The sequence below is a fragment of the Corvus cornix genome, chromosome 2 (genome assembly GCF_000738735.6).
Source record: "Corvus cornix cornix isolate S_Up_H32 chromosome 2, ASM73873v5, whole genome shotgun sequence".
In the NCBI taxonomy this organism is placed as follows: Eukaryota; Metazoa; Chordata; class Aves; order Passeriformes; family Corvidae; genus Corvus; species Corvus cornix.
Window position 1 is genome coordinate 37,122,395 of NC_046333.1, and position 26,096 is coordinate 37,148,490.

Sequence of the window (26,096 nt, forward strand, 5' to 3'; positions counted from 1 at the left end):
ACAGCACTGTGATACCAAACCACTACACCAAATGAGAAAAGTATTATCTGCACAGAAACACAGTTTTGCAGTGATCTGGAACATCAGACTTCCAAAGAGATTTTTTTCTGGGAAAGAAACATCCGTGAACAAGATGGAAATAAAAAACTAGACAACTACTCCTTTGTGTGTGTGTGTTTCAAAATACAAAATTTTGCCTTAATTTTTTTTTTAAGGGGGATAACCTGTCAAACTTTCCTTTAAACTCCCTATTGTGTAACTACTACCAGCACCACCAAGAACTCCAATGTATAATCAACTGTTTAGTTGCCAAGTTGCATGCACATTTTATTTAAAAAAAAACCCAAACAAACCATAGTTTATCTAGACATTATTGAGAAAATATGAAACTGCACTGTCTTTATTAGAGATTCCATACCTGTTAATGACAGACATGAAACTCAGAATGAAAACTGCACATTTCAAGAATCATTAAACAGAATTTGCAGGATCTCTAAACAAAAGAAGAGACTCAGACCAAGAACTCCAGTTTTGCAAAAATTAATTTTAAGTGTATATGCAGGCAAAAATCCAAAGCTAGCGGCAGTTTTCAGGAAAGCTGCCTCCACAGATTCTGGGCTGACAAGCCAAGCAACTGCCAAACAATGTTTCAAAACAAAAGAGAGACTCTTGGAAAGTGCCAAAAGAGATGTTATATTCTGCCATTACAACTCACGCTTTATCAAAAGGAAAGAGAGGACACTTGTACTGGGATTCTCACTGGCACTGTGAATCAGGCACATTCCGTACTAAGCAGATTCCCAAGGAAATACGCACGCTAGTGTGGACTGCAAAAATGAAGAAATGTTCAGCTGTGATGAAAAGCAAAAGAAAAGGAGAAACAAAGACAATGCAACTGATGTCCAAAAAATGCATAGTTCTGTCAAAGAGGTGCTTTAAGCAGAAGCGACATGAACAGCAAAACTCTTAAAACACACAATTTGACAGGATATTTGAATTTATTTTCTCCAATCTATTCTTACTTCTAATCAGCCTTTATGTCTAGTTGTAGATTGAGATACCATCTCTTATTTCATTGTCTGAGTTTAGAAGAACTAGCTAGTTCATTATATTCTTGACTTTGTAGTCTGATATCCATCCCCTGAACGTCACACTTCCATCTGTTTTTCTTGGACCGTATGAAGCAACAGAAAGCTGTCTCAAGGCACCATTCTCCAGCACACTCTTCACTGTTATACAAATAAGCCCTCTAGTGGTAAAAGAACTGTGAGACCCACCATGTTCAAAGTTTCTGTGCACCCCCTCTCCGGGATAAAAATCTTACTCTCATAATACCTCCTAACTAAAGGTGGGCCACTAACAGTCTATCTACAACCTCTTTTGAAAGATTTTCATTGAAGATGCCAACTTTATCTTGAGCATGAGTGGTGGCTTTGTTACTGAATCCAGGGATAAAAACATAATTATCAACAGAATAGAACCATCAAAGGTACAAAACAAATTTAGCATGATGTCACAGAACTTTCCAGATTTTATGATTTTTTAAGAAGTATGCTAATACAGAGATAATGAACTCCACCACACACTAGCACTTCATTAAGCCCTTTGATTACCAGAATCTTAAGTGAATGCTTGTGTTCTTTTCATTCTACGCTACTGCATTTCCTTTCCCTTTAAGAGTATTTATTCTCTAGTTCTAAATACTAGTCAGTGAACTGATAACAGAAACACCACCAACACTGACCTATGTTTGTGGCAGTGATTTGCATTATAACTGCCCAAACATTGCCAATGCATCAGATACTTTATCTGAAGAAACTCAGCTTCACACACTGCCAGACTTAACACTGTCAAAAATTCCTAAATATTATGCTAACATTTTGTAACAGAAGACTAACATGCTATCTAGTTTTAAAATAAAACAGCTATTTTATATTAGCAAGCATGAGCAAAAATCTCCCATCCACATACTTCTCCCCTTACTTCAACACAGCAAATTGGTATACATGAAAAGGGGTCCAAAGGGACAGTGATTCTGTATTGGCACGTATTTCCACATATTCAGCAGGACTAATGAAACAGAATTATCTGTTTGGCCAGATCGGAGCTCGCACTATGTTTTTAGTGACTCAAGAGCTCAGTGTCAGTATCATGGTGTATTTGCAACCTCACTGTAGTGATAATGAAGGAGACTCTGGAGGGAGAGGTCACTAATCACCTTCCACAAAACACTGCCTACTTAAGAACACCTCTGACCCCCTTTCTATTCTGAGTAGAGGTGAGCTTAGGAAATCATGGCGCACCATCAGTTCACAGAATAGACCCTTATATTTTTTCACTTGACAAGCCTGCAGCCTACCGGGTAGAATTCAAATGGAAGACTTCTTTGGAAGTGCAAGTGCCAACAAAACTCTATCAACACAACAACAAATTAATTTTTTGGCCTCCATAAACCTTTTTTGTGTTATTTCTGCCTGTCATGCACATGCCCTGATATAACGCTAAATGGTTATAATTCAGACAACAGTGGTAGAGGATGAATCACACGTCCTGTTGCAATTTGACAGCTAGAAACAAATTTCTCAGTATCAATATATATTTCTGAAATTCCTTGCGAAACCATTCACAAACGAAACTATAGTGCAGAAACGCAGAAACTTGATATGCAGGTTCAGAAGCAACAATAAAAGTAAATGTGACTACTCTGACAAGATTGATAGTAGTTGTATCACTTTCAAAACACTAAATCAAATAACTGAATAGGAAAGCACACAAATGACTGGAACAAAAAGCCTTCCAACAGTAACTGTTGGCAACTATCAGGCTACAAAGTATTTACCAGCTTGACTCGTACTTCGGAGACTTTGGTTAAAAATTCTTAAATAACAAGAAGAGAAAGTTCATAAATAGGTTACTCGGAAGGCTCAAAACCCTCATGTCAGCAATCCCATATGTTGTGGGGCTGGTCAAGATTACATGATCTTGGTTCAGAGCAGTTGGAGAAAAGCTAGATAAGCTAAACTTAAGGCATAGTCCACAAAACACTTTGAATCTTCATTCCCCAAAATGCCAGACTGGCAGACCTGTTACATGGTACTGCAGCTCCTCCACCTTCAAACAGCCACCCCTGATTTCTCCTGATGAAAAATGGGGTAAACAGGAGCAGAGGGAGAATGATGCACACTTGAGCCCTGTCCTGCCAAAGTCAAGCTTTTTCTGAGTTACACACCAAAACATTAGATAGCCCTCTCAGGCCCTGAATGGTTTTGACACCCGTTTTCCAAAGGTAGCTAAATTCTGTAATATAAAGCACATTAGAAAGGTACAGATGGCACAGGTGCAGTTTATAGCTAGAGATGGCAGTAGGCCTAAGGAATCTAACATGAATTTATCTCTAAGTCTTGACTTTCTGCCAAAATATTTAAGCTACCATTGTGTTATCCAATGCATACACATGCATAAAGACACTTTTGTACCAGCAGAATCCATCAGTATAATTGTACCAAGGCAATGTTTTGAGACAATGAACTAAGAGAAAATGACAAGACAGGAGGCATCTTTTGTTTGAAACAGAGTCAACAAAGTTTTGAGTCTTCCCCCAAACTTTTAAAAGAATCTAAAATACAGCTTTTTCTTTTCACATATCAGCCACAATTACTCTGTGAGATAAAAAGAAGCATCTGTCTCTTTCTGTGGCTTCCAAGACTACAGCCTATCACTCACTAGATCTCTGCAGCTCAGATGTCTTCAGAGGGAAGCTAAGCAAAGCAAGATGCAGGTGCCATTATTAATGCAATGTGACATTGCAAAGGAAGCTGGATTCCCTCCTCCTTTTTGCTGGGTTTCTGTTAGCTTCCCTAGCTAAAATTCAAGAAATATATCATACAGCTATATATACTCCTACACTTCAGCTTCAAAAGACATTTTACAACATACAGCTTTTGATCCCTTGCTGTAGAAATTATTTTGTATTTAAACTGCGTAACTATAGATACTATTGATCTCAGAGTTTAATCTACATGGAGGGTGGGAAGGAAGAGCAAGTTGCCAGCACTATTATTCACCCCACCTTCAGGAACAGTTAGAAAGGGAGGAGAGGGGACATGAAAAACAGGCTAAAAATTCAGCGCATTCAGAACTTGTGATTTTAAAGATTTACACCAAAATAAAATTATTAAAATATTGCAACAGGGTATCCATATGAGGAGGTGCACTCCTAATATTTCTTCTTCAGTAAGTATTATTGTTAACTTCTCTGGCTAGTTGAGGTCTTAGTGTAAGCATCACAGCACTTCAGGTTGCTTGGAAAGCCTGATCAACTTGCAAGACTCATAAAAACACAACAACAAAATTATATAAGGCTCTACCCATACTCAGCAAATTCAGAACTTGCAATTCCAGCCACACCAATACAATGACCATGCAGCTGACAAAGAACTGCAGTCTCACGACTACCAAGGAAATTACCAATTATGTTTTGTGCTACATGTAGCTGCCAAGATAAGCATCAAAGTAACTAGAAATCCTAAAGAGGCAGATCCACTCATTCTCACTGACATGCCCAGAGTCAGTTTTATGTGGCCGTGACAGGACCTTCCAAGTTAACAGAAGATCAGTTCATGAAGCTATTAGCATAATGGTACCAGTATCCCTTTTCCACCTGCTGTTTCCTTGGGGAGGAATATGGCTACATCCCATTCTCACTACCAGCTGTGCTCTTGACTCTTAAAGGACAGCTGCAGTCAGAATCTGGAAGCCATTATAGTCTACTCTAATTACAGGGAGTGAAACAGAAACAGGAACACAGACAGGAATAGTCTATGGTCTGTTTTGTGGACTCCTCCTCACTCACACGTATGGAGCTCACCCTCAAATCCTACCTATATATGCATTTTATGTTTTTAAAAATGATATAATACGCTTTCTACAGAATTATTTTGTTAAACTGGCATCAAGACCACTGGAAAGATGTCACACTAATACCCATCATGTTTCTCCTATTTCCTCCTGCAGGTCCTAAAATTACACAGGAAGTGGAGCAGGACTGCCAAATCAAACCATTGTTAGAGTGGACTGATACCCCCAGGTGTTTTCAACATACTATAATTCAGGATGCATTAATAATTTGTCTGTTACAAACTACTCTTGGTATACCATCTTTTTTCTTAAACAAAGCCTCTTAGAAGCTAGAAGAACAAAAAAAAGTATTTAAATTCAGTAACTTTATTTGCTAAGCTATAAGAGTAAAAATCTAAATATTTCCTGTAATAAACTGTTTATTTCCATTTCAGTGGATTCTAAAACAAGTTTGTCTCAGATTTTTCAGTGGTTATGAACTTCTGAAAAAAATACAAAATACACTGAGATGCAGATGAACTGCAGTATCACAAACTGTATTGCAAGTTTAATAAAAGATACCCTTATATTTGACATTGGTTTATCCATAATCCCTATAACAGGCACATACACAAACACTTTTCATCCCACAACAAATCCTCTGACTAAAACTAACCTTGATCGAACATGTTAGTTTATGAATTCTCAGCAGCATCTATCTGTATGTCCTTTGTGTTAGTCATTGTAGACATTTAGCCGATTATAGGCAAACATGAGGAATCTCCCATAACTTCAAAAGGACTGTTCGAAGCATGAAAAAAAACAGGATACGCCTCACAGCTCGCACACTGCCACAATAAATGGAAAATCCCTTTGAAAATTACGTATCATTCCATTAATTTCTTCTGAACAGAAGAGTGAAAATCTGGATTGACACTTTCTTCCAGTGTAAGATAAAAATTCAGTGCACAAATGGAGTAAGCCCCAGCTCCTTTGACATTTACTTTCCAGCATGACTCATGACCATCTTCAGCCTGCGTTTAATAAAACATTTTCACAAAGACTATTAAAAACCCCCAAAAACTCTCTACTACAGCCTTTCAATCCATTACTGCATTTTCTTGCACAATTTGAGTTCCAAAATCAGTTTTCATTTAAGTGTTCCAGGTGGCATTTAAAAAACAAAACAAACCAAAAGAAAAAAAAAAAATTCATAAATCCAGATTTTACAAAGTGCATGATGCTTCAGAGCGTTTTTTAAAAAAGGGTTGGGAGGGTAAAAACTATAGCAACAAATTTAACTCCTTTTTAAATAAAAGCCTATAGAACCCATGCTGCAAGTTTCCAATAAGTGACTACTAATTATGTTTACAACACTGAGCAGGTATGTAACAAAGTCAACAGCATGAGTACCAAAACTGATCCAGAAGGTTTAACACTCCAAACCAGAACATTAAAAGTTATTGCAAGGAATTTAATAAAAGTGAATTTTTCTCTAATTTTTTAACTGCAAAACATGTGAGCAACAATAGTACATCATTAAGACTCTTTCTGTAAAGAGGTGTTTTTATCTAACCAACAACAGAGAGCCTCCAACACGTTTGACTGGCTTTCTCTTGCTATTTATAGTCAGTTTTACAGATTTCCTATTCTCCATCTCTTTTGCAGCTGCAGTTGCAAACTCTGCATTTTCTACCCTACCTGCTCAGAAGCACTCATTTTCACTCTCAATCATCCGAGGATACAAATAATGAAGTGTATTTATTGTCCAACACTGCACACAGTTCAAAAACCAAACAAACCAACCAAAACATACCACATTAGACAAAAAATCATATAAAGCTTTGGAGACAGGCAAAACATTGCATTCCCTAAAAAGGAATCCTCTTAGTAAGAACAATACAAAGTAATACTGTTGCAAACTGCATCAGAGATAATGGATATATGGTAGAGCCCTATAGCTCTACCTATTCACAGATTCCTGGGAAAAGCCATTATTCAGGCTTGTGCTGGCAGCTATGGATAGAGCATTTGCAGAGAATTATTTAAATAATTTAACAGAATAAACTAATACATTATTTACAAAACAAAACAATTCGCCTTCATGAAATGCTAAGCCAGCCTTGAAATGGCTGTGAAGCAAGAAGGCTTTGAATGTTCATACTCTGTCTTGTCATGAAACAGTTACTAATCCTAATCAAGTGGAAAGTAAACAATTAATATTAATAAGTATTAACTTAGCTTTTGTCTGGACGTTCAACTTCCAACTGCTAGCAAGGAAGTGTATTCAGTGTATTCAGGCTTGAGCTGGAAATATTTACACATTAAAGGAAACTTCTTTGTGGAAAATATTAAGCTAAGTGAGTTTTAAAGAGGTCTAAAAGTCTGATTCTTATAGAGTTCTTTAAAATGTCTTGTAATTGTCTCCAAAGATCTGTTCTCTATTCATCCTCCCTTTTGAAGTTTTGTCATTCTGGCATCCTTGCACAACCCCAGAAGAAACAGAAAAAAAATATTCTTACTCGGTCTTCTCCTGCTGTTTTTCCAGACTGACACTTCTGAAGCACTTATGAGCATAGTTAAGAAATGCGCTCTCTTCCTGAAGTATCTCCCCCATCCAACCTTCCTAATAAGAATACAGCAAAATCTACCAGATAATGGTAATTAATGAGGAATGGCACAGTCTCAGATACATCCATTTCTGCTTCCTACTGAAGGAAACCCTCCATGACCCTTCTGGAAAGTTCAGGTCTTTCAGCTAACTAGCATCTGATACCTTTGTAGCTCCCTGATCCTACCACCACCCAGCTGACAGCAAGAAGAGAGCATTCTCTTTTTGCTATCATTGTTTCTACTAAGACACCTACAAGGTTTTCTCCCAGCGAGAAAGCTTCCTGTGCTCTTAACCTTCATTATAATGTCCGAACCACACTGGCAGAATTCAATTTAAGAATTAAAAATGCTTTTTAGACAGAAAAGACAACTGAAAAAAAGCACAGAAAAAAGCTAGGAAAATCCAGAGTAGAACCAATATGTATGGTAATTACTTATGATGCCAAGAGTATATTAACATTAGTTGCTTAAGTAGCATTTTACTAGAGTATAATTCAAATTATTTTGAAAAAGTAGGTACCCCATTGTATAAAGCATTGCACACTTTCACTGACAGCTTTGGACAGATAATTTTCAGTTACAAGACAGGTTGCATTGTAAATCATCAGATTCTGGGAATTAATTTGGAAAGAGCATGACTATATATTTGGCTGTACTAATTTACTCTCCCCTTGGCCTCTGCCACAGAAAGGATCCTGGCCTATAAAGACCCCTGATCTGACCTAGCTCAGCCATCCTTTGCACACTGTCTTCTTTAAAGACGACAAAAATCACATCCTGAATTGTTTCAGCAAGGAACTAACATTACTGTGAAAATGCTCCAGTTGGGGCAGACACAGTAGTAAAATACATCAACACATTCCAGCTATCAGGGTTGAAAAACCTGATGCAATACCTTGGTTTCTTGCTGTCCTACACATTACATACATGCCCACATATTTAACATATTTCAGTGTTTGTACATGGTTGGAAGAGCACAATTCATTCATCTGTGTGACTATTTTTCAATTTCAAACAGCAAATTGAGAACCTGAAAATGGAAGGGTTTGAGTAAAGAGCAGAAAATAAGGAGGAACAAATGAAAATTACTCACAAATAGGAAAATGGAAAAATACTGTTTTAGGCTCTGAGACTTTCAAAAATCCACTGGATAATTTAAGCATAGATGTTAACATGTATTTTCATTTTTGTACTAGCAGAAAGCTATGGAACACAACTTACTTGGATCTTTGAATCTTCTAGTGTTTGTTTTCACTCTGACACGCTTTTGGCATTAAGCTTTATTATTCAAAGTGACCAAAAAAATTAACACTAAATCAGAAAGAGTATCTCAAAAGAACCAGTAGATGGCAATAAAAAGATCTGTGATAAATTATGATTTTGCAAATAGACAATCTGTAGCAATGTACAACCAGCAAAACTGGTATTTCTTTTTAACCTCATTGATATGGTTCCAGGAGGCTTCTTGAAGCAGCAAACATTTAGAAAATTTTATACAGACAAATCCATAAATCTTTCCCCATGTCTGAAAGGCGAGAAAAAAAACCCCTGAGAACAATCTGTTCCTGTAACTCAGAAGAGTAACTTACCTAAAATATTTCTTCACTTCATATTAAAGATTTCAAGAATCTTTTGCAAAGTAATATGAATATAAAATGCACTGATATTTGAGTTCATTTTCACTCTTAAAATGTTGCCAAAGAGTAAAATATAGAACCAGTAGAATTTGTTAAGTCTTTGGACTTAGTCTTATAGGCTTTATGTAAGTCTTTATAGCTTTAGAAGCTTTCATTAAGTCTTACACCAAGGCTATTCAGCAACTACTGGTTTTTTTTTTGCCAGGGTTTCAGCTTGACGTTAAAATAGCAAACTATTTTTATGTCTCACAATTTCAATCCTAGGAATAAACTAAATTGCAGTGGGTTACTTGTGTAGCAGAGAATAAAAAAATCAAATTACTATTTTGTGTTGTATTAAAAATATAAACATACATATATTAGATTTTCAAAGGAGGGCTTTTAGATATGATTTCTTATGTATATGTATATATTAAGTAAATGTTTGCAGCTGAGGTAGAGGTATTCTAGAACAACAATATGTTAATTGAAATCACTAGTGTTTTGGATTGACTTTTTTAATATTCAGAATTAGTAATGCTGAAGAATTATTTTATGTATGTATACAACAATGAACCAAATAATTACACAATTTGCATAAAGCTCATTTTTCCATTTTCCTATGTTTTCCCATTTTCACCACAAGTGCAAGCATAGATAGGTCTCGGCTAGGATATCTGTTTCACTGAAATAAAATACTAGAGGAATTAAATTTTCCAAAAAATGAACTGTAAAGCTGACAGTAAGGTTTGTACCCTACCATGAAACATTTTTGAAAAACAGATTTATATGTAACCCCCTAATTAATATTTACTCATTATAGGTATTTTTCAAGTATTTTTTCATATACATTCAACTATTAGGAAGAAATTGAAACCACACATCAAATATTTACCACTAAGGACTCTGCTTTGCAGCTATACCTGAAAACTGACAAACTACTCAAGTTATAAATCTAGTATATACGCATGCATGTATGTCAGTATGGAAAAAACACATTACCACAGAAAAGAATTAACACATGGAAAGAGAAATACCTCAAGCCTGTTGCCAAAAAAAATTCAGCAGTAAGAAAGTTAGAAGTGTTGCCTAACACTCCCAGAAATTATTTTCTCTGATTAAAGAGCAAATAGATTGAAGACAAAAGAAAGAATACACACTGCAATTAGCAGAAAGACTTAAGGGGATAAGCATACATTAAAAACACTTTTTTTTTTTTAAGTGGCACTGGCAACTTGGAAAGCAGAGACTGAAAACTTGGAGGGAGCCTGCTGGAGAGCCATGTACAGAGTTGAAGAACCCGACATAGGAACACAGGTTGAAGAAACTCAGTTTGTTACACTCAGGTAAGAGAAGGCTTGGGAGAGTGGGTGAGATCTAATCACATTCTTCCAATGCCTAACAGGTAGTTTTCAAGAATACAGAGGTATCCTCTTCACAAAGATGCACAGCAAAAGAACAAGAAGTCATGAGCTACCAACTTGCACCAGAGAATTTTTTTTCTTCCCATAAGAAAAAACCCCTATTATTTGCCAGGAGAACAATTAAACAGTGGACCAGGCTGCCCAGCAAAGTGGGTGCCTTCCTCTCACTGGAAGTGTTCAAGTCTTAGCTTATCTTGATAAGGACATGGAGAACTTAATCCAGGGTTCTGCTTTCAGCAGGTTTGGGCAAACAATCTCCAGAGGTCCCTTCCAACATATACTGCTCTTTGATCCCATATGTGAAACTCTGCAGCTCCTATATGCTACATTAGTGCCTGGCAATAACACAGAAATAATTTAGCAAAAACACTGCTTTATGCACAGCTATTGTGCTTCAATCTTTGCGCTTCTGTAACTCCAACACTATCAAAGGATTTATACGTGTGCATGCTGATGCAGCCTATTTTTCTGCACTTTTCCCCAGTTCTTTTCCTACTAAAATTGGTCCTTACATAAATGTATATTTAGCATATCTTCTAAATCCCAAACTCATGAGTTCTACAGGAACAAAGCTACTTGCTTCACACATGCGGAACGCTATACCGTGCAGGACCATGCCTCATTTCCAGCTGGCCAGAATGGAGTCGTGTACATTACTGTGAGGAAGTAATTCAACTAGAACTGTTTCTTAAAAAACAAAATTACCCAGCTTTATCAGGAGAAAACAGATTGCACTGAAATCTGCTGCAAAACATTTAAGAAATTTTAAAGGGAAAAAAAAGGCAAAATACTTGAATTTTGACATAACAATCCACCTAAAATTGCTTCTGCTAAGAAAGTGGATTCAAAAGATCCTCAACTGTACTCTGGATGCAATGTTTACTAATTTTCAAGTTTGTGTAGAATGCAAAGTACAATGATGCCTAGAATTAGACGATAAATATACCTTGTCATCTACTAGAATTCAAACTGCTTGACTCTAGTTTTTCCCAGTTTCTCTGGCACATCATTTCAGAAAAAACTGTCAGGCTTACTGTTGAGCTCACTGAGTCTTGGGACCATTACAACAAGATTTTTCAGCAGAAGATCAAAGAGCTCCTACTCTATACCAGGAGGCCTTTGATGAAAAAATACACTTAATAAAATGGAATTCTAAAGAAACATTGTATACCAGGCAACCCTCAATCACTTTGATTTTCAATCAGCTTTATTGACATGCTATGATTCCTGCTTTCCAGCCTTTTATAAATGGACCATCAGCTCTCTCACCCAGAAAAAACAAAGCTTAAGAAAGGATTACTTTATTCCACTCCATACTTCTTACAGAAGCAACTTTTCAATATAGATTTTTCTATGATGCTCATGAAGATCTATGTCCTTATAAAGACACCATGAAATTAAATGAACACAGAGCAACTGTTTATACTATGTTTACTACAAACACACCAGCCATGTTTCTATGCAAAGGTCCTCATTTTCATCTATAGCAGAGCTGATTACATTCTTCCCAAAATTGCATTCCTATATCATAATGTCAGATTTTATCAAGAAGGACCTTCATTACTACTTAATATTTCCAAGCTAATTCCCAAATGCCTCAATGTAACATAGAGCATCCAGGCTTAGTGCACTTCTGCAAAAAAGCTTCCTATTACTTAGTACACACTTCAGGGCTGGATACACGCGTTGCTTTTGGAGGCTAGGACACATTCATGATGAGTGAACTTCACAGCTACTGCTTCAAAACACCACTACTGATGTACTGTTAAAAGCAAAAATCACTGCTTAAGAGTTGTACATACAACTGATTTCTTGAACTCAACTTTCAGAGTAGTCCCAACACTGATTTAATTAGCATTCCTTAAACTTACCAGAATCCACACTAAAAAGAAACAGTCATCAGGAACAAAACTCTTTGTCAACAACTTTTGCAAGAAAAATTTTAAAAAGCACTGCAGAATTAAGGTTACACTTGTTTTAACCTACTTCCCTAACTATTCACCGAGTTTCTTCAGAGCTATTTCCTTTTTTTTGGTTCAAATCAGTGTAGGCAGTCAGAAGTGATTGGAACAGTTTCACACAAGCACAGACACGTGCTTGGAATGTCCTCCTTTGCACCCGAATTCACACCAGAATTATGTGTCTATGGTGAAGTCTGAATAACTAAACACACTATGTGATACAACTATTTTTAAATTATGTTAAAAAGGATTTATTGTTTCCTGCTTTAAGGGCATTCAACTACTTTTTTTTGTTTGAAAACTGCATTGGCTGCACTCAGTTAGCACCCATCCATAAGTAAAAGAGGGGAGTTTCATCATTCTACTCCTGGTTCAAATCATGTTGCCATGGAAGCAGATGTTGAATTGATGAAAATAGGTCAACTGTTCAAAAAAAAAAAAAAAATCACTGGTTTAATACTTTAAAAAATATTATTATACTATTTTAATGCTTTCTGTTATTTTGAAATTGTTAATATTTTATTCTGTGGTATTCTAGTTAGCATTTACATTTCTCACACTATACATATTCCCACCAAAAATGTAGACAGCATTAGAGTTAAGAGTTGTTAATGAAAAAGGAAATATTTTGCATAAATTGGTAGGGACTGGGTACAGAATGCTCATAAGAGTATCACACACAGTTCTTTGTTACTTCAGCAGTGGGAGGTGTTAAATGTTGCCATATAAACTGTTTCCATTTGAAGAGTATTAGTACTATTATTAAAAAGCACTAGCATTTTTTGGAAAAAAAAAAAAAAAAAAAAAATCAGGACATCGCAAATACCCATGCTTGGCTTTGACAGCAACAGTGCTTTTCTGTTTAGTTTTGCATCAAACAGATATATAAATACTCAACTGGAGTCTCAGTTACTTAGAACTGATTAAAATACTTAAAGACAGCTAAGATTTAAGTAGGTTACCCCATCAATAGAACATGTGAAAATACACATAGCAAACTCAAATTTCTCTCTTAACATTCTCAAACTGGCTGTCAAGATGCTGTCAAAATAGCATAAAACACACTGTGAAATGCTCATCCTCACCTGCAGCAAACATCAGAAAATAACTCACCTGTATCATGTTTTTCTGAATCTCTACTAGCTGATCTTTTCTATCTTTTCTATCTGAAAATTTCACATCTGAATGTTTTTCTACCTTGACACTGATGTACTCCAGATGCACCAGGTTTGTCCTAGAAGTTTATATTATATTCTGTTCCTGAATATTTCTTTACAACTGAGACGCAGAGTTCAATCATTAAATAGCGTAGAGGTACATGGGAATACTGCCAATACATGAGATCTGTGCTCCTTTCATAGCTCAGAGATCTTTCTGTAAATTGGTACTTTAAGGAGAAAGGCTCAGTAGTGCAGAAGTCCCACAAATTTAATCCAGCACAAACCTACCACGGCACTACTGCGTGTCTTCCACACACCGCTGTTCTGCCCTGCTCCCTAGTGAACTGGGTCAGACAGTTTCTCCCACATCAACTCCCTGATCTGTTTCATCAGGCACCAGATAAAAGAAAGTCCCAGTGTAACAGGTAAGACAGGAGTAAATACACAGGAAGCAAAGCAAAAATATCCCCGTCTCTTGAAGTTAACATAAATCTATACTGCTGCTGTTCATAGCCCCACAGCATTCAGTAATCCTCCTTTCTTTCAACCTTTTGTAATCAATGTTTTAACCTGAAATATGTACAACAGAACCTCTGATAAAAAAATTTCTGTAACTCAGAACATGCTTAGCTGTCAACACAATTGAAACAATTTTCAACAGAAATAAAACTCCTGTTTGCTGTGTTCATTTTCATATAGTTTTTTAAAATTAAATTTCTGTATAAAATGTGTTTCACTTTGGAGAACTCTTTTGGACTCCAGAAAGTTAAAAATTTGTGTTATGAAACTTTTTGCAGTATTGTATGACCTGAACTATTCTCCATCTCTTTAAAAGACTAAAACAAACAAACAAAATACCCCCGAAACCCCACACGTGTGGAGTCGTTTAATACTGTTTAAAATGTACTGAAAGAGTGTCTTTATGGAAACTGCAGAAGTCTTACATTTCAGATTGAGTAGTTTTGGAACTGTTTATAACCAATGACATTCCAAAAAAATCACATGGCTTATTATGCTCCAGAAACATACTGTAAGACCCACAATGTTGGTTTTGTATATGTTTTTTCTCAGACAATAAATAGCTGACAATAACAGAAAAACAATCACCAAAAAAAAAAAAAAAATCAAACTAGCATATTTAAAATCATCAAGCATACTGGACACTTTTGATTAAAACTTTTTAAAATAGACCTTTTCTGACCAGTGCATTATGGCTTGTAGTTTTGTTGTTTGGTTGTTTTGGGTTTTTTTAATTAAGCAGAATAATTAGAGAAAAGTTGACTTTTCTTTAACCAAATTATTACCTTTCATTTCCTCTGGCTCATCCAGCATTAGCCTCCAACAGTCCTTTCATACTACATTAATTATAGATTGGTGGTCTTCCCCGAAGTTGCTTCTCTACATAAGATAACATTTTTCCCTTCTCCTCCCCTCAGTACTAACTCACCTTTTCCCTCCAAACCTTCTTCCCTTTGTTTTCTGAACCTCCCTTTCCACAGCATTTATTTGAGCTACAATGTTCAGGAGTTCCAAGAGATACCTAATTATTATGCTGCAATTCCTGTTCCCTAAAGGGTTGCATATAAGCAAAATTTAAATTTAGATAAAAATGCTGGTATTCTCCTTTGGTCTACCAAGAAACAGAGGTCTGCCTAGAGATCAAATAGCAAGCGTCACATTTAAACAGAAAAAAGGATAACACACAGCGAGCAAAGGCAAAAACAGCCCCATCTCTAAGCTGCCAGAAATCCATACTGCTTACATTTACTCATCCAATTTTCACAATATCATCTCTCTAAATATGTTGTCCAGTAATGAGCTATGTAATTACATTTAATTTGCTAAATCAGTTTTATATTAGAACACCTCACTGAGGTTAATGTAAATATTCACACATGCATAATAGAAGAGTGCATCAGGCTGCCTGTAGTCTCCAGCAAACCAGTTGACATGACTCATATTTACAGTTAACTCTGCAAACCTTAAGGTTTGGAAAATAAAACCCAAAGCAAGCTCATAATTCATTGCATAACACCTAATACCTGTAAAAAGAACAACAAAGAAATATATGCTCCAGATGCACCTCTGTAAGGTGGTGCACTTTAGTAACCACACATACACAATCCAGACCTTTTGCCATGAGAAAAGCAATCCAGTTCCTAAAAGCGAAAATAGAATAATGGTAAAAGTCAAGGCAATGCAATACAAGAAAGCCCTGAAGCAAAGATTTATAAAGGCAAAGGCCTGCAATTTCAGTTATGTAAAATGCCCACAGTCATCCCGCCATGTCTGAAAAGGAATGACACTGATGTGCTTACTATATGGAATTAGGAAAAGATTAAACCCAAATGCTGTTACAATCACTATTATTTACAGTCCTGACACACAGTTGTTTCAGATAAGCCCTACAGGATATGTCCATAAAGATTATGTAGGAAGTCTTTTTAAGATATGCCAGGGTCACAACCCAAGCAGAGAAATAAACAGTTCACAAAAATGTGATTATTTTGCTTCTTGAAATAGCCCTACTAAATACTTGAAGTACATGAAGAAACAAATACACAGTATCTTGGGAATGCATGGGAAAGTATGGCAACAGCATTCACAGTAAATGAAAACACAGAAGCAAAAGAAATCAAAAAAGATTTTGAAACACTTCTTTGATAAGGAAATCTTAATTTCCTTCTAATATAAGATCATTTTCACTGATGTTTATATTATTTGCTACAACATGCATTGTTTGAAGGCAGACTTACCTCCACCAATGCCACAGTCAGAACAAGGTCCATTTTTGAGTCTGGGAAAAGGGCATCCACTTGTGGAGACATTCCAATCAGTATACAATTAGTAACAACTGATATTACACTCATAGTTTCAAAGGCCAACTGAAATAAAACACAAATATATTTACAGTTATGACCATTACCTCTAACTTACTGGTCCCTGAATTGCTCTGGACAGTAGCCCTCTTTTCATTAAAGCCTCAGAAGACCCATTAGTTTAACTTTTTATTTTCCTTCATCTTTTGAATTCTATAGCGTAAGACTTGTTTGGCAAGCAGTCCAGACTTGACAAGACCACAACAAGGTTGTAACCTGAACACATAAAAGAGTACACACTCACCTACAGTTGTACTCCTAAACAAATTTATTTCAGGATAAAGGAAAAACTGCAAAATTCCAAGAGGAACTAAGTCATAACACTGGTTTTGAAGGTTCGGTCTGAACGCAAAGTAAGAGGAAAAGGTAAGAATGGTTCAGAATGCCTTTTAAAATCACAACCACTTGAGATTTGTTGAAAGACTTACATTTAAACACGTGCAACAGCACAAGTCTAAGAACCTCTTGCCTACAGAGGTCCCACAAAATGTCTGAAAATATTAATACAGCTTAACAATTACATTTGCAATATAATGGTTACTTATTCCAAGGTCCTGTCTGGAATGAGAAAGACTGACACAGAATTGTAGCAACTGTCACAATGAATTAGCAGAAATAGCTTTCTCCTTGACAAGAAACTAGTGACTCAGTTCACCTGATGAAATAATTCCAGTATTCCTTTAACAGAAATCTTCCAGCAAATGCTCTAATTTCCCATATGAAATGGATGACTTGAAAATTTAGTTATTATTTTTAATTCACAAAGCAAATTCATTTCTGCTATTAGCTAAAAAATTACATCATAAAATAAAATTACTGTACCAGTAATAATTTTTCAGCCTGCTCTCTTGATTGAAACAAACTATTCTAGCAAAACTAAACGCTATTAATATACCTGCAGCTATGCTTGTGACTTACGACCACAGCCTGATTATTCTGGTGGTTACATGACTGGTCAATGCAGCTATGCCATTAAGAAGTTGGCAGCATAGATCTGGACTGAGAAAGTACATCCCATGTTAAAATGCAAGCAGATTATAATTGACACATTTTAATGACATATTATTAGAAGACTTCACCTTTAAGTCCACTTCATTAATATGTGTCTAATGAACACTGCTCAGGACCCTTGGTTTGCATGTTTTTACTGTATGTTTTACTTGAGGTTTCATTATTTCATTTCTCACTTCTCGTTTGCTTCATTTGATAACATTTACAAACCCTTCAAATTAAATAATCCATTGTGCCCTTTATCTCCATTATGCAATGCTACAAAACTTTTAAAATAAAATTATAATATGGATCATCCCCTAGAAAGGTCCCCCAACCAACCTCACACTCCCTTATCAAGCCGCTGCTATTATGGAATGCCAACGTTTCTGGATGCAACTTAGTCACTCCAGAAAACTCTGGTCAGGATCAGTTCACTGATGCAGCACACTCGACAGGCCCCAAAATAGCTGGTGGCAGCATGATTGCATGGACAAACAACTGAGGACAGAAAATGCTTAACCCAGTCCTATTACCATGAAATTGTTTAGACAGACTACAGTGTTCAGGCTGTGCAGAAAGTGCCAGCTCCTGCTCACAGATCCGGATTATTTTAAAATTAGTCAGCTTGAGTACCAGTAACCACAGCAGCACAGGCCACTAGCCTGGCTTAGGAATCCAACTACTTACCTATTCTTCCACTTCTCTTGAAACCCCTGCTGAGCTCCATGCTTCTGAGATTGCATCAGAAGTTACTATTTCCAAAATACACTGGCTATAAAGAATACTGGGCAATATCTGGAAGCTTTGCTTTGTTGAAGTTGTAACAGGAGTACAATACACATGCTTTCTTTTCCAAGAAAATACATGCTTTCTTTTCCAAGGCAACTGAAAGAAATGTGGTCAAAAACCCCACCAAAAATATCATTGGGATATATATTTGGATAGATGATATGCCAGGGCATTGAAGAGAACAAAGTACCTACTGAACTTTAAAGTGGCTCATGGGACAAACATAAAGCTTTCACACTGTTGTTGAAACCTCTTTTAAACAAATGAATAGGAAAAAAAGACACAAAAATTACCTGCCAAACACCAATATTCGCTGTGGGTTCTGCAAATGGACGCTTGTAAACTCTGCACATCTTTAAGGCATCAGAGTATATCTCTGTGATGTTGTTTAACACTGCAAAGACAGCTGCCAGTGGATAAACACACGAGAAAAGACTCACATAGCCAAACTGTAGGAACAACTCCAGGTAATCATCAAAAGTACCCTGAAAAATAGAGCAAACAGAAGAACAACTGTAAGCTACCAAAAAAAAAAAAAAAAAAAAAAAAAAAAAAGAAGAAATACAGAAATCATACTACAGTTGCAAATATGTTTCCTCATCCCAAATCTGTTGTTTGGAAATGACTGCTGATAGTAAACAATGACAATTTTTTTAAAAAATATAATTCATTTGGAATTACTCAGTCACTAAAAACTTCTTACAAGGAGAGGCCCAGGGTTTTCCTTTTGCCCAATGAATTTTCTGCAAGTCTCACTTCCTATCCTTATTACATGAAGTAACTGTATAAACACATTCTTACTGTTTATGTATGTCTCAACTTATCAATGTTCCTGAGTATCTCAGTTAAACAGTAACAGAAGGAACAGTGAGGAACAGAAAAACAGCACCATGCATTTAAACTGGCACAACATTCTCCTGAAAGCACTGTGGCAATAGAAGACCTAGCATTTCAGACTGTCCATGAAAGATCCAACCAGAATGGTAGGTTGGTAGATAGGCAACTCGTTTCTGGTATTTCTGCTTGTTTATTTCCAAACCGGTACGACAGAGTTAGTGGCCCACTTGAAGGCTGAAATCTACAAGTCAGCACTGACATCTCAAAGGAACAATTAGTGCAAACAAAAAAACCTATTTAACAAATCCCAACAGGTCTGTCACCTGATCTTTAAATGAAGAACATGGGTACTTAAGTGCTGATTAAGTATTCACATGTAGGTGATCATATATCTGCATATTAGTTTTGTAGTATTAATAATAGTTTGCTATAACTGCAGCAATTTTTTAATGAAAAACCAAACTAATCACTTTTAAAGAGAAAGTGTTCATAAGCAAAGAATGGTGAAATACAACAAAAAAGTTAGACTGGGATCTAGCTATCTTGTATTAACACAGACACACGTATTGTCCTCTCTCAAAACTGAAATCATGAAGACTTGACAGTAACTGAAATTATTACAAGAACCACATAAAAGTGGGTTTGGCTCCAAGTATCATCTGATACAGTTACCTACTCTTTTTTGCCCATCACAGCCATTAAACTGACTGCCCTCTCCAGCATCGTGTGCTTTTTTCCCCTAGGAAACAGAGAGAGGCAGTAGAACTCTGCAAGCTCAGAAATCAATATGGGATACTCATTGATTCCATTTTTCACTTGAACTCGTTTTAAAGTTGCACACTAGTTGGGTCTCAGAAACCAATCTGCAGGCCAGACCAGGAAGAGCTACCTAACTTTTAAAGCCATTAAGATTTTTTCGTCAGAAACGTTTTGTACAAACTCTAAATTTTGCTAAGGTCTTCCTCAGGGACATTTGCAGGAACACTCACTGGAATGGCAGCCACACATCTGTTACTGTTATCACTTTCTCAGACAATCATTGCAGGCAGAGAGAGAGCTTTCCTTTGTGCTCCTCCTTCTGGTAACTGCACAGTATTCCCACTGCTTCCCACACTTTTCTTCTCATTTCCTTGCCCAATACCTACTGGCTTTTAGAATAACAGAGTATGAACAAAGTAAGTATTTATTTTTCTCCTACTCAATTTATGAAACTTTGTGTAGGAAGACAGGAGTCTAAGACGATGTTAAAGAAATGTGTAACTGCGCAACTGGCAGGCATGAGATCAGCTACGGCATCAAGGAAACAAAACCAAGGAAGAAATTCAGGGAAAAATTAACTAGAGGAGTGAAGCAGAAATTAGAAAAATAATAATTAAAACATTATTGCAGGATGTTTTTAGATCTTAAACAGGGTTAAGGGCTGGATATTTGAAAAGTAAGCAAGAATGAGGACAAAAAGAATAGAAAATTCAATGTTAAAGAATATATGAAAGAAGGAAGGAAAACAAAAGAAAAGAGCCTGAAACACAGAATTCTGTCAAGACTCCTCAGTTACTAAACAGTCAAATGGTTCCCCCTTGTGACAGTTTTAATTTTAGAAATATTCTTGCCTGCTGACAGCTTACTGCTTGCAAACAAATCAGCGGTCTGATATCATTTATCGACAAGCACAGCAAAACAATAATCTTTAGACTGAATATAAAATTGGGCTTTGAGTACACAGTACTTAGAACTGAAACTGAGGCTAGCAGTGGACACATGCAAGGCAAAGTCCTAACTCTACAACTGACCTCTTGGGTTCCCGTGAAAAACTGTTCAGGGCACAACAGTACAACAGGTGCAGATTCATTTGATCCAGCTCTGCACAAGAAGCACTGGGCAATGTTACTCAGACACCAAACTGGCTTTGTATGTGACAGCTGAGAAGCAGGAGTCAGCTCAGCTCTAAGAGGCAGAGCTTATTTGGTCAGGCCTGATGCTGACACACAACTTTGGGAGCTGTGCTGGCAGATGTGCAGGTGTTGTGCTGGACTGTGCTGATTTACCAGTTCAGACACTAACGCAGGGACTTCTGCTGTGTTCTGCCCTGCAAGGCAGACAGGCTGTCTAAATCTATCTCCCTCCAACCTTCACACAAGAACACATTTGTACAGTTTTCAAATTGTAAAGGTGATAGTTCTTTCTCCTTTTCCCACTTCATGGCACTTCATGCAGGAAGAGAGGACTCTGATAGGGCATTATTATCAAATTTCAAACTGCTAATGTCTACCTTTTACATGAAAGGTACACTATCTACATGTACTTCTTACTCTGCAAAAACATAAATCATACAGTATTAAGACTCCTGTGACTCTGCTTGCAGCATCTGATCAAGTTGTCAGCCAGTCTGTAAGGCCTTAACATACACATTGATGTCCACTGTGTTAATTTCTTCAGAATTTTAAGTAATGAATTGTATGAAATCTGCTAAATACAATTAAAAATTATACTGCGTAGGAGGTGGTCAAGAACAGAACCAAGAAGACAGTGAATACCAAACCTGTGGTTTCAAGAGACAAGAGCTTCCAGCAAGAGTATTGTTTTGAAGAGCTGGTTTCTTCTATCCTCCATTTCTGGCCCCATCCAGACATAAGTGCTCTCTCTCTCAGGCTCTAGTTTAACTGACTGTTTAAACTAGCACCACTGCAACACCAAATCAAAACAGAAAATTTCCATCTGCCCTGTGCCATCCTACTCATCCCGGCAGCCTTTGGGTTGCCCTTGGAGATGAAGGGCATATTGCACAAATACTTCTTTCCAGTGATATGGGGTTAGGTAGCTCCAGATAAGAGCTGTTCACTCCTTCCCCTTCATTCTATTCATTCCTTCCCTTCATTCTGGGATCCTGCACTGTATCCACTACTTGATCCAGGATACCATAAAGCTGCATAAACAGCTACCAGCAAAGCTGATGAAGCTGAAAATAAGCTGCCAGGCCAGACAGCCAAAAGTATTTGTTTGCCTTAGCTGATGCCTCTGTCAACTACAGCCCAGAAAAGTTTTAACTCTTTTACAGTAGTACAACATACCAAATAGGTTCCCATTTCTTTCTCCATGTTGACCTGTTCAGCTATTGACAGATCCCTATCAGTTTTCTGGGAACACATGCGTTTCTTCATCCTCCTGTTGTATCTCTTCTGAAGCCAGTAAGGAAGCAAGGATTCTGCAAACTGGTTGAGGATCTGCGAAGTTATCAGCAAAGTGGCCAAGCTCTTAAGTTTAAAAAAAAAAAAAAAAAAAAAATAGAACTGTGATGAACCTATGATCATTTGCAATTCTGTGTGCTCTTGTACCACTCTAAGTTACTATACTATGAAGAAAAGGCCAGCCTAACAAACCTAGCAATAGCATATGAAAAGTACAGATGATCTAGTTCTCATCCTCTGCTGTGTGCTGAAAAGAACTAATTAGGAGTTAGTAGTCTAAATATTTTGTGTATCTGTATGTATCTTGGAAACAGTACACCAAGTACAATGAAGGGTAATGCATATTTAATATATACCAATGGCAATCACAGAGCTAAAGACTGAATTTTTTTCTGTTTTTTATTTCCTGATTTTACCTGAAACTACAGGAAACGTCTCAAGTGTTATGTCCGGTATATATATGTCAAGCGTTTTGCTAGAGATCACTTCAGAGTAACAGAGGTCTTGAGCTGAAGTTCTTGTACTGCTCATTATGTTTAGAGCAAAAATACTTTCCTTATACGTAATTTTCATGCATTTGAGTGAGAAAGTTGATTTAAAATAACTACAAATTATTTTTGCTTTCATTTATTCTCAGATCCTCACTGTAGTCATAAACTTAATCACAACCCTATCCTCAAGAGTCTCTCATTAGAAACACTACAGAGAAGAACATTTTCTAACATAAAAGGAAATAAAGAGGAAATGAAAATTTCCCAGTCTCATCTATGTGAGAGAATAATCAAATTTATTTGAAAGCATTTCCTCATTTATACAGAGAGAAAGAATTACTCTGTTATTATTCTGCAATAATGTTAGGGAAACTGAAACATGGAAGCTGGATTTCCAAGAAAATATGGGTGAAATATATTAATTGCCAAGTTTATGTTTTGGAATAACTATTAAATACTAAAGTCTTTCAATCAATCCGTTATTTTCCTAGATTCATCAACATTCTTAAGATGTTCTTGGAACTCACCTGCCTCAAAAGCTTCATATCAAACAACACAAAAGCAATGTAGAACAGAGATGCAAAACAATTTAAGAAGTTGAACTGCAAATAAAAATATTTGGTTTTAGTACTCAAGCAAAAGTTCAGATGCAAAATTATCATCTAACTTAACAGCTGTTCTGACTAAATGGTTTCCATGAAGACGTAAACTGTCCATTAAAGTTTTCTTTACCATTTTCAAACCTTAGGTCAGGAAAAACATATTTTCAATATTGGTCTTACTAAGTTTTTCACTCAAGCTTAATGCTTTCCTAAAGTAAAGTGTACAAAGAGAACTACACCTGAATTACGAAATGTGGACATTAAAAATGTATCACCTTCTACTTAACTTTCATTTTTTTGGCAATTTCTCCAGAGATAACACTATAAAAAGGACATATTGATCTTAATTTAGATCAATGAATTTTTAAATAACTACTTTATCAACATATTTATTATGATATATAACATTTTATATATTAATAATATATAAAATATTATTGTATTACAAAAATATACATGTTGGATGATATATCTCTCAATCTGTAAAAATGTTCCTTTATGTATGTTAGTTGTGCTTTATATTTAATCACTTCAAAAGGTTTTATGGCCAAGAGAAATATTTCCTACTTCTAAAATGAGACATAATCACAGTACTGTACTTGAAAAATCACAATCAAACTCTGAAGTTTCCTACTTGCTAACAGTGCTGCAGCTCCTGTTTTGGAGCTCATGGGCAACGCAGATAAATACTGGGAGTGCAGAGAGCCTCTCACAGACTGAGAACGAAAACTGGGGGGAACTAACACTTGACATTTCACAATTTTTTTAATCATTACCAGTAACAGATGAGTAACACAGAGATATAACACAAAAAATATCACAGAACAAAACAAAACAAACAAACCCCAAATAAACACACACACAAAAAAAACCATGGTGAAGGAAATAAGGAAGGAACTCTAAGGAAATAGAGAAAATAAAGAAGGAAGAAACTTAAATGATCTTTTCAAAAAGGAAACAAGAAGATTAGGTAAACTAAATAGATCAGTATATGCTATGAACTGCACAGGGGCAGACTGATGGACAGGTATTTTCAGGTTCCTCTAACTAGTTGTCTGAACATTAGTATAGGTGGAAGTTAATACATGAACTTTTAAAAATATGGTTTACCATAAAATCGTGCAAAAATTGAATGGAATAGTTCTCAGTTGAAGACAGGACCACACCAATTAACAGAAACTTATATATACAGCATCCTAATGAAAGAACAAATCAATACAAATAAAAAGCCAACTCTCCACTATAAAAGAGGCATCTAAAACAGTCTAGCAGTTACTGCAACCATAATAGAAATCTTCTTTACTCTGATATTTGTGCTACTATTTGGCCTTGAGCAAAACTGTGGGTCACTGCGGTAATGCTAGGAAAGCACTAATAAAACACAGCACAAGCTGTCTTTTTAAATAATCTTAAAAGCTGCTTATATGACATACTTACTACTAAAACCTTCAGAATTAAATGGTTCTGATATGAAGATTCCAGCCTGTGATTTTCTAAAATAGCAACAAAATTATTAATTAGTAAACAGCAGAAGCTCCTATCATGTACTAGACATTGCTCTCCAAAGGGCAAACAGACACTTTTACTCTGCATGAAAATTACTTATCTAATAGTTTGTATTATTCCAACACTTTATGGTAAAATGAATGTATACTGTACCAATACCTCACTTAATCTATAAAGCTAATTTGATGCACAATATTATCAAACACATTTTTGACTACAACTCCAGTATTTTTTCTACTTTTCCTTTTATATATTTCTTAACTCTGAAGAGCTATTTTATAGAAGAAAAAACATCCACCACTCTTTAGACTTAACAAAATGTGTCTAATTATTGATTGCTCTTTGGCTGAAAACTAATGCAAGACTAATGGGAATATATACCAAAAAGTAACAATTGCAAATTTGATTCAAAACCAGTAAATGTTCTGAGAAATACTCCCATCCCTCTCCAAGGAATTTACGTAAGACTGTAAAGCAAGACTAGATTTCATGAAGTTCAACAGATGCATTATTCATTTTAACTGAGATTTTCAGTTCATTCAAAATACACTGTCAGAACCTCATGTTTCAGGAAGGCTGGTTTACTAGAGGGGAGAAAAGGGAAGTGGTGATTTTCAATTTCTTCCTGCTACTTTGTCAGATTGTACCTTTAAAGCCCTGGCTAAGCAGTAACTGAGAAGGCAGTACACGAGCACGTGTTGTGTCAACAAGGCTGAAAGGAGACACCATCACCTATGGACCTCATTCAGGACAAAACAGCAGAGTTCTACTCTGACAGGAGCATGAAGTAAGGCCTGACATGTGGAAAATAACACTCAAGTGACTGAATGCAATTTTTACTTTTAGCTTTCACAATACAATCAGCTTTCATGATAAGTGGGTGCAAAAGGGGTGCTTAAAATACCCCAGATTGTTTCCCATGCTTTGTCACTTTAGCTGCTGAAGTCAGATATTATCTGAAAATAGGCCAGGTGGGAAGGAAGGTAGGACAGCCAGATGAGCTCTTCAGCCTATTCAGAGCATGGCAGCATAAACATATCAGATAGCTCAGAAAAGGCACAAGCTGTCAGTGTAGCAGGTTACATAAGTACTGTCTCTGCTGAATATGAAACATCAGCTTAAAACCAAAAAAAGTCTGGATTAAAAAACCCCCTTCAGTTGCCAGCTAAAGACATTTCAGTCTATCAGACCAACATAACTGGGT

At 36.3% G+C, this 26,096-nt stretch overlaps 1 protein-coding gene across 5 annotated transcripts in view; it reads right to left on the reverse strand.

Annotated features, from left to right (window-relative positions):
- Positions 1–26,096, reverse strand: part of ANO10 (anoctamin 10) — a 122,236-nt gene that overhangs the window by 84,583 nt on the left and 11,557 nt on the right. For 4 of the 5 annotated variants that reach the window (XM_039571236.1, XM_039571232.1, XM_039571227.1 and 1 more), the window contains 5 exons: positions 24,824–24,879; positions 23,312–23,386; positions 22,177–22,359; positions 18,565–18,756; positions 16,367–16,495 (listed from right to left, as the gene is read on the reverse strand). In XM_039571236.1, the coding sequence (XP_039427170.1) occupies positions 16,367–16,495; positions 18,565–18,756; positions 22,177–22,359; positions 23,312–23,386; positions 24,824–24,879 (635 nt within the window). Of the gene's footprint in view, positions 1–12,757; positions 12,874–16,366; positions 16,496–18,564; positions 18,757–22,176; positions 22,360–23,311; positions 23,387–24,823; positions 24,880–26,096 lie in introns of those variants that run through there. The other variant, XM_039571240.1, reaches the window with a different exon arrangement.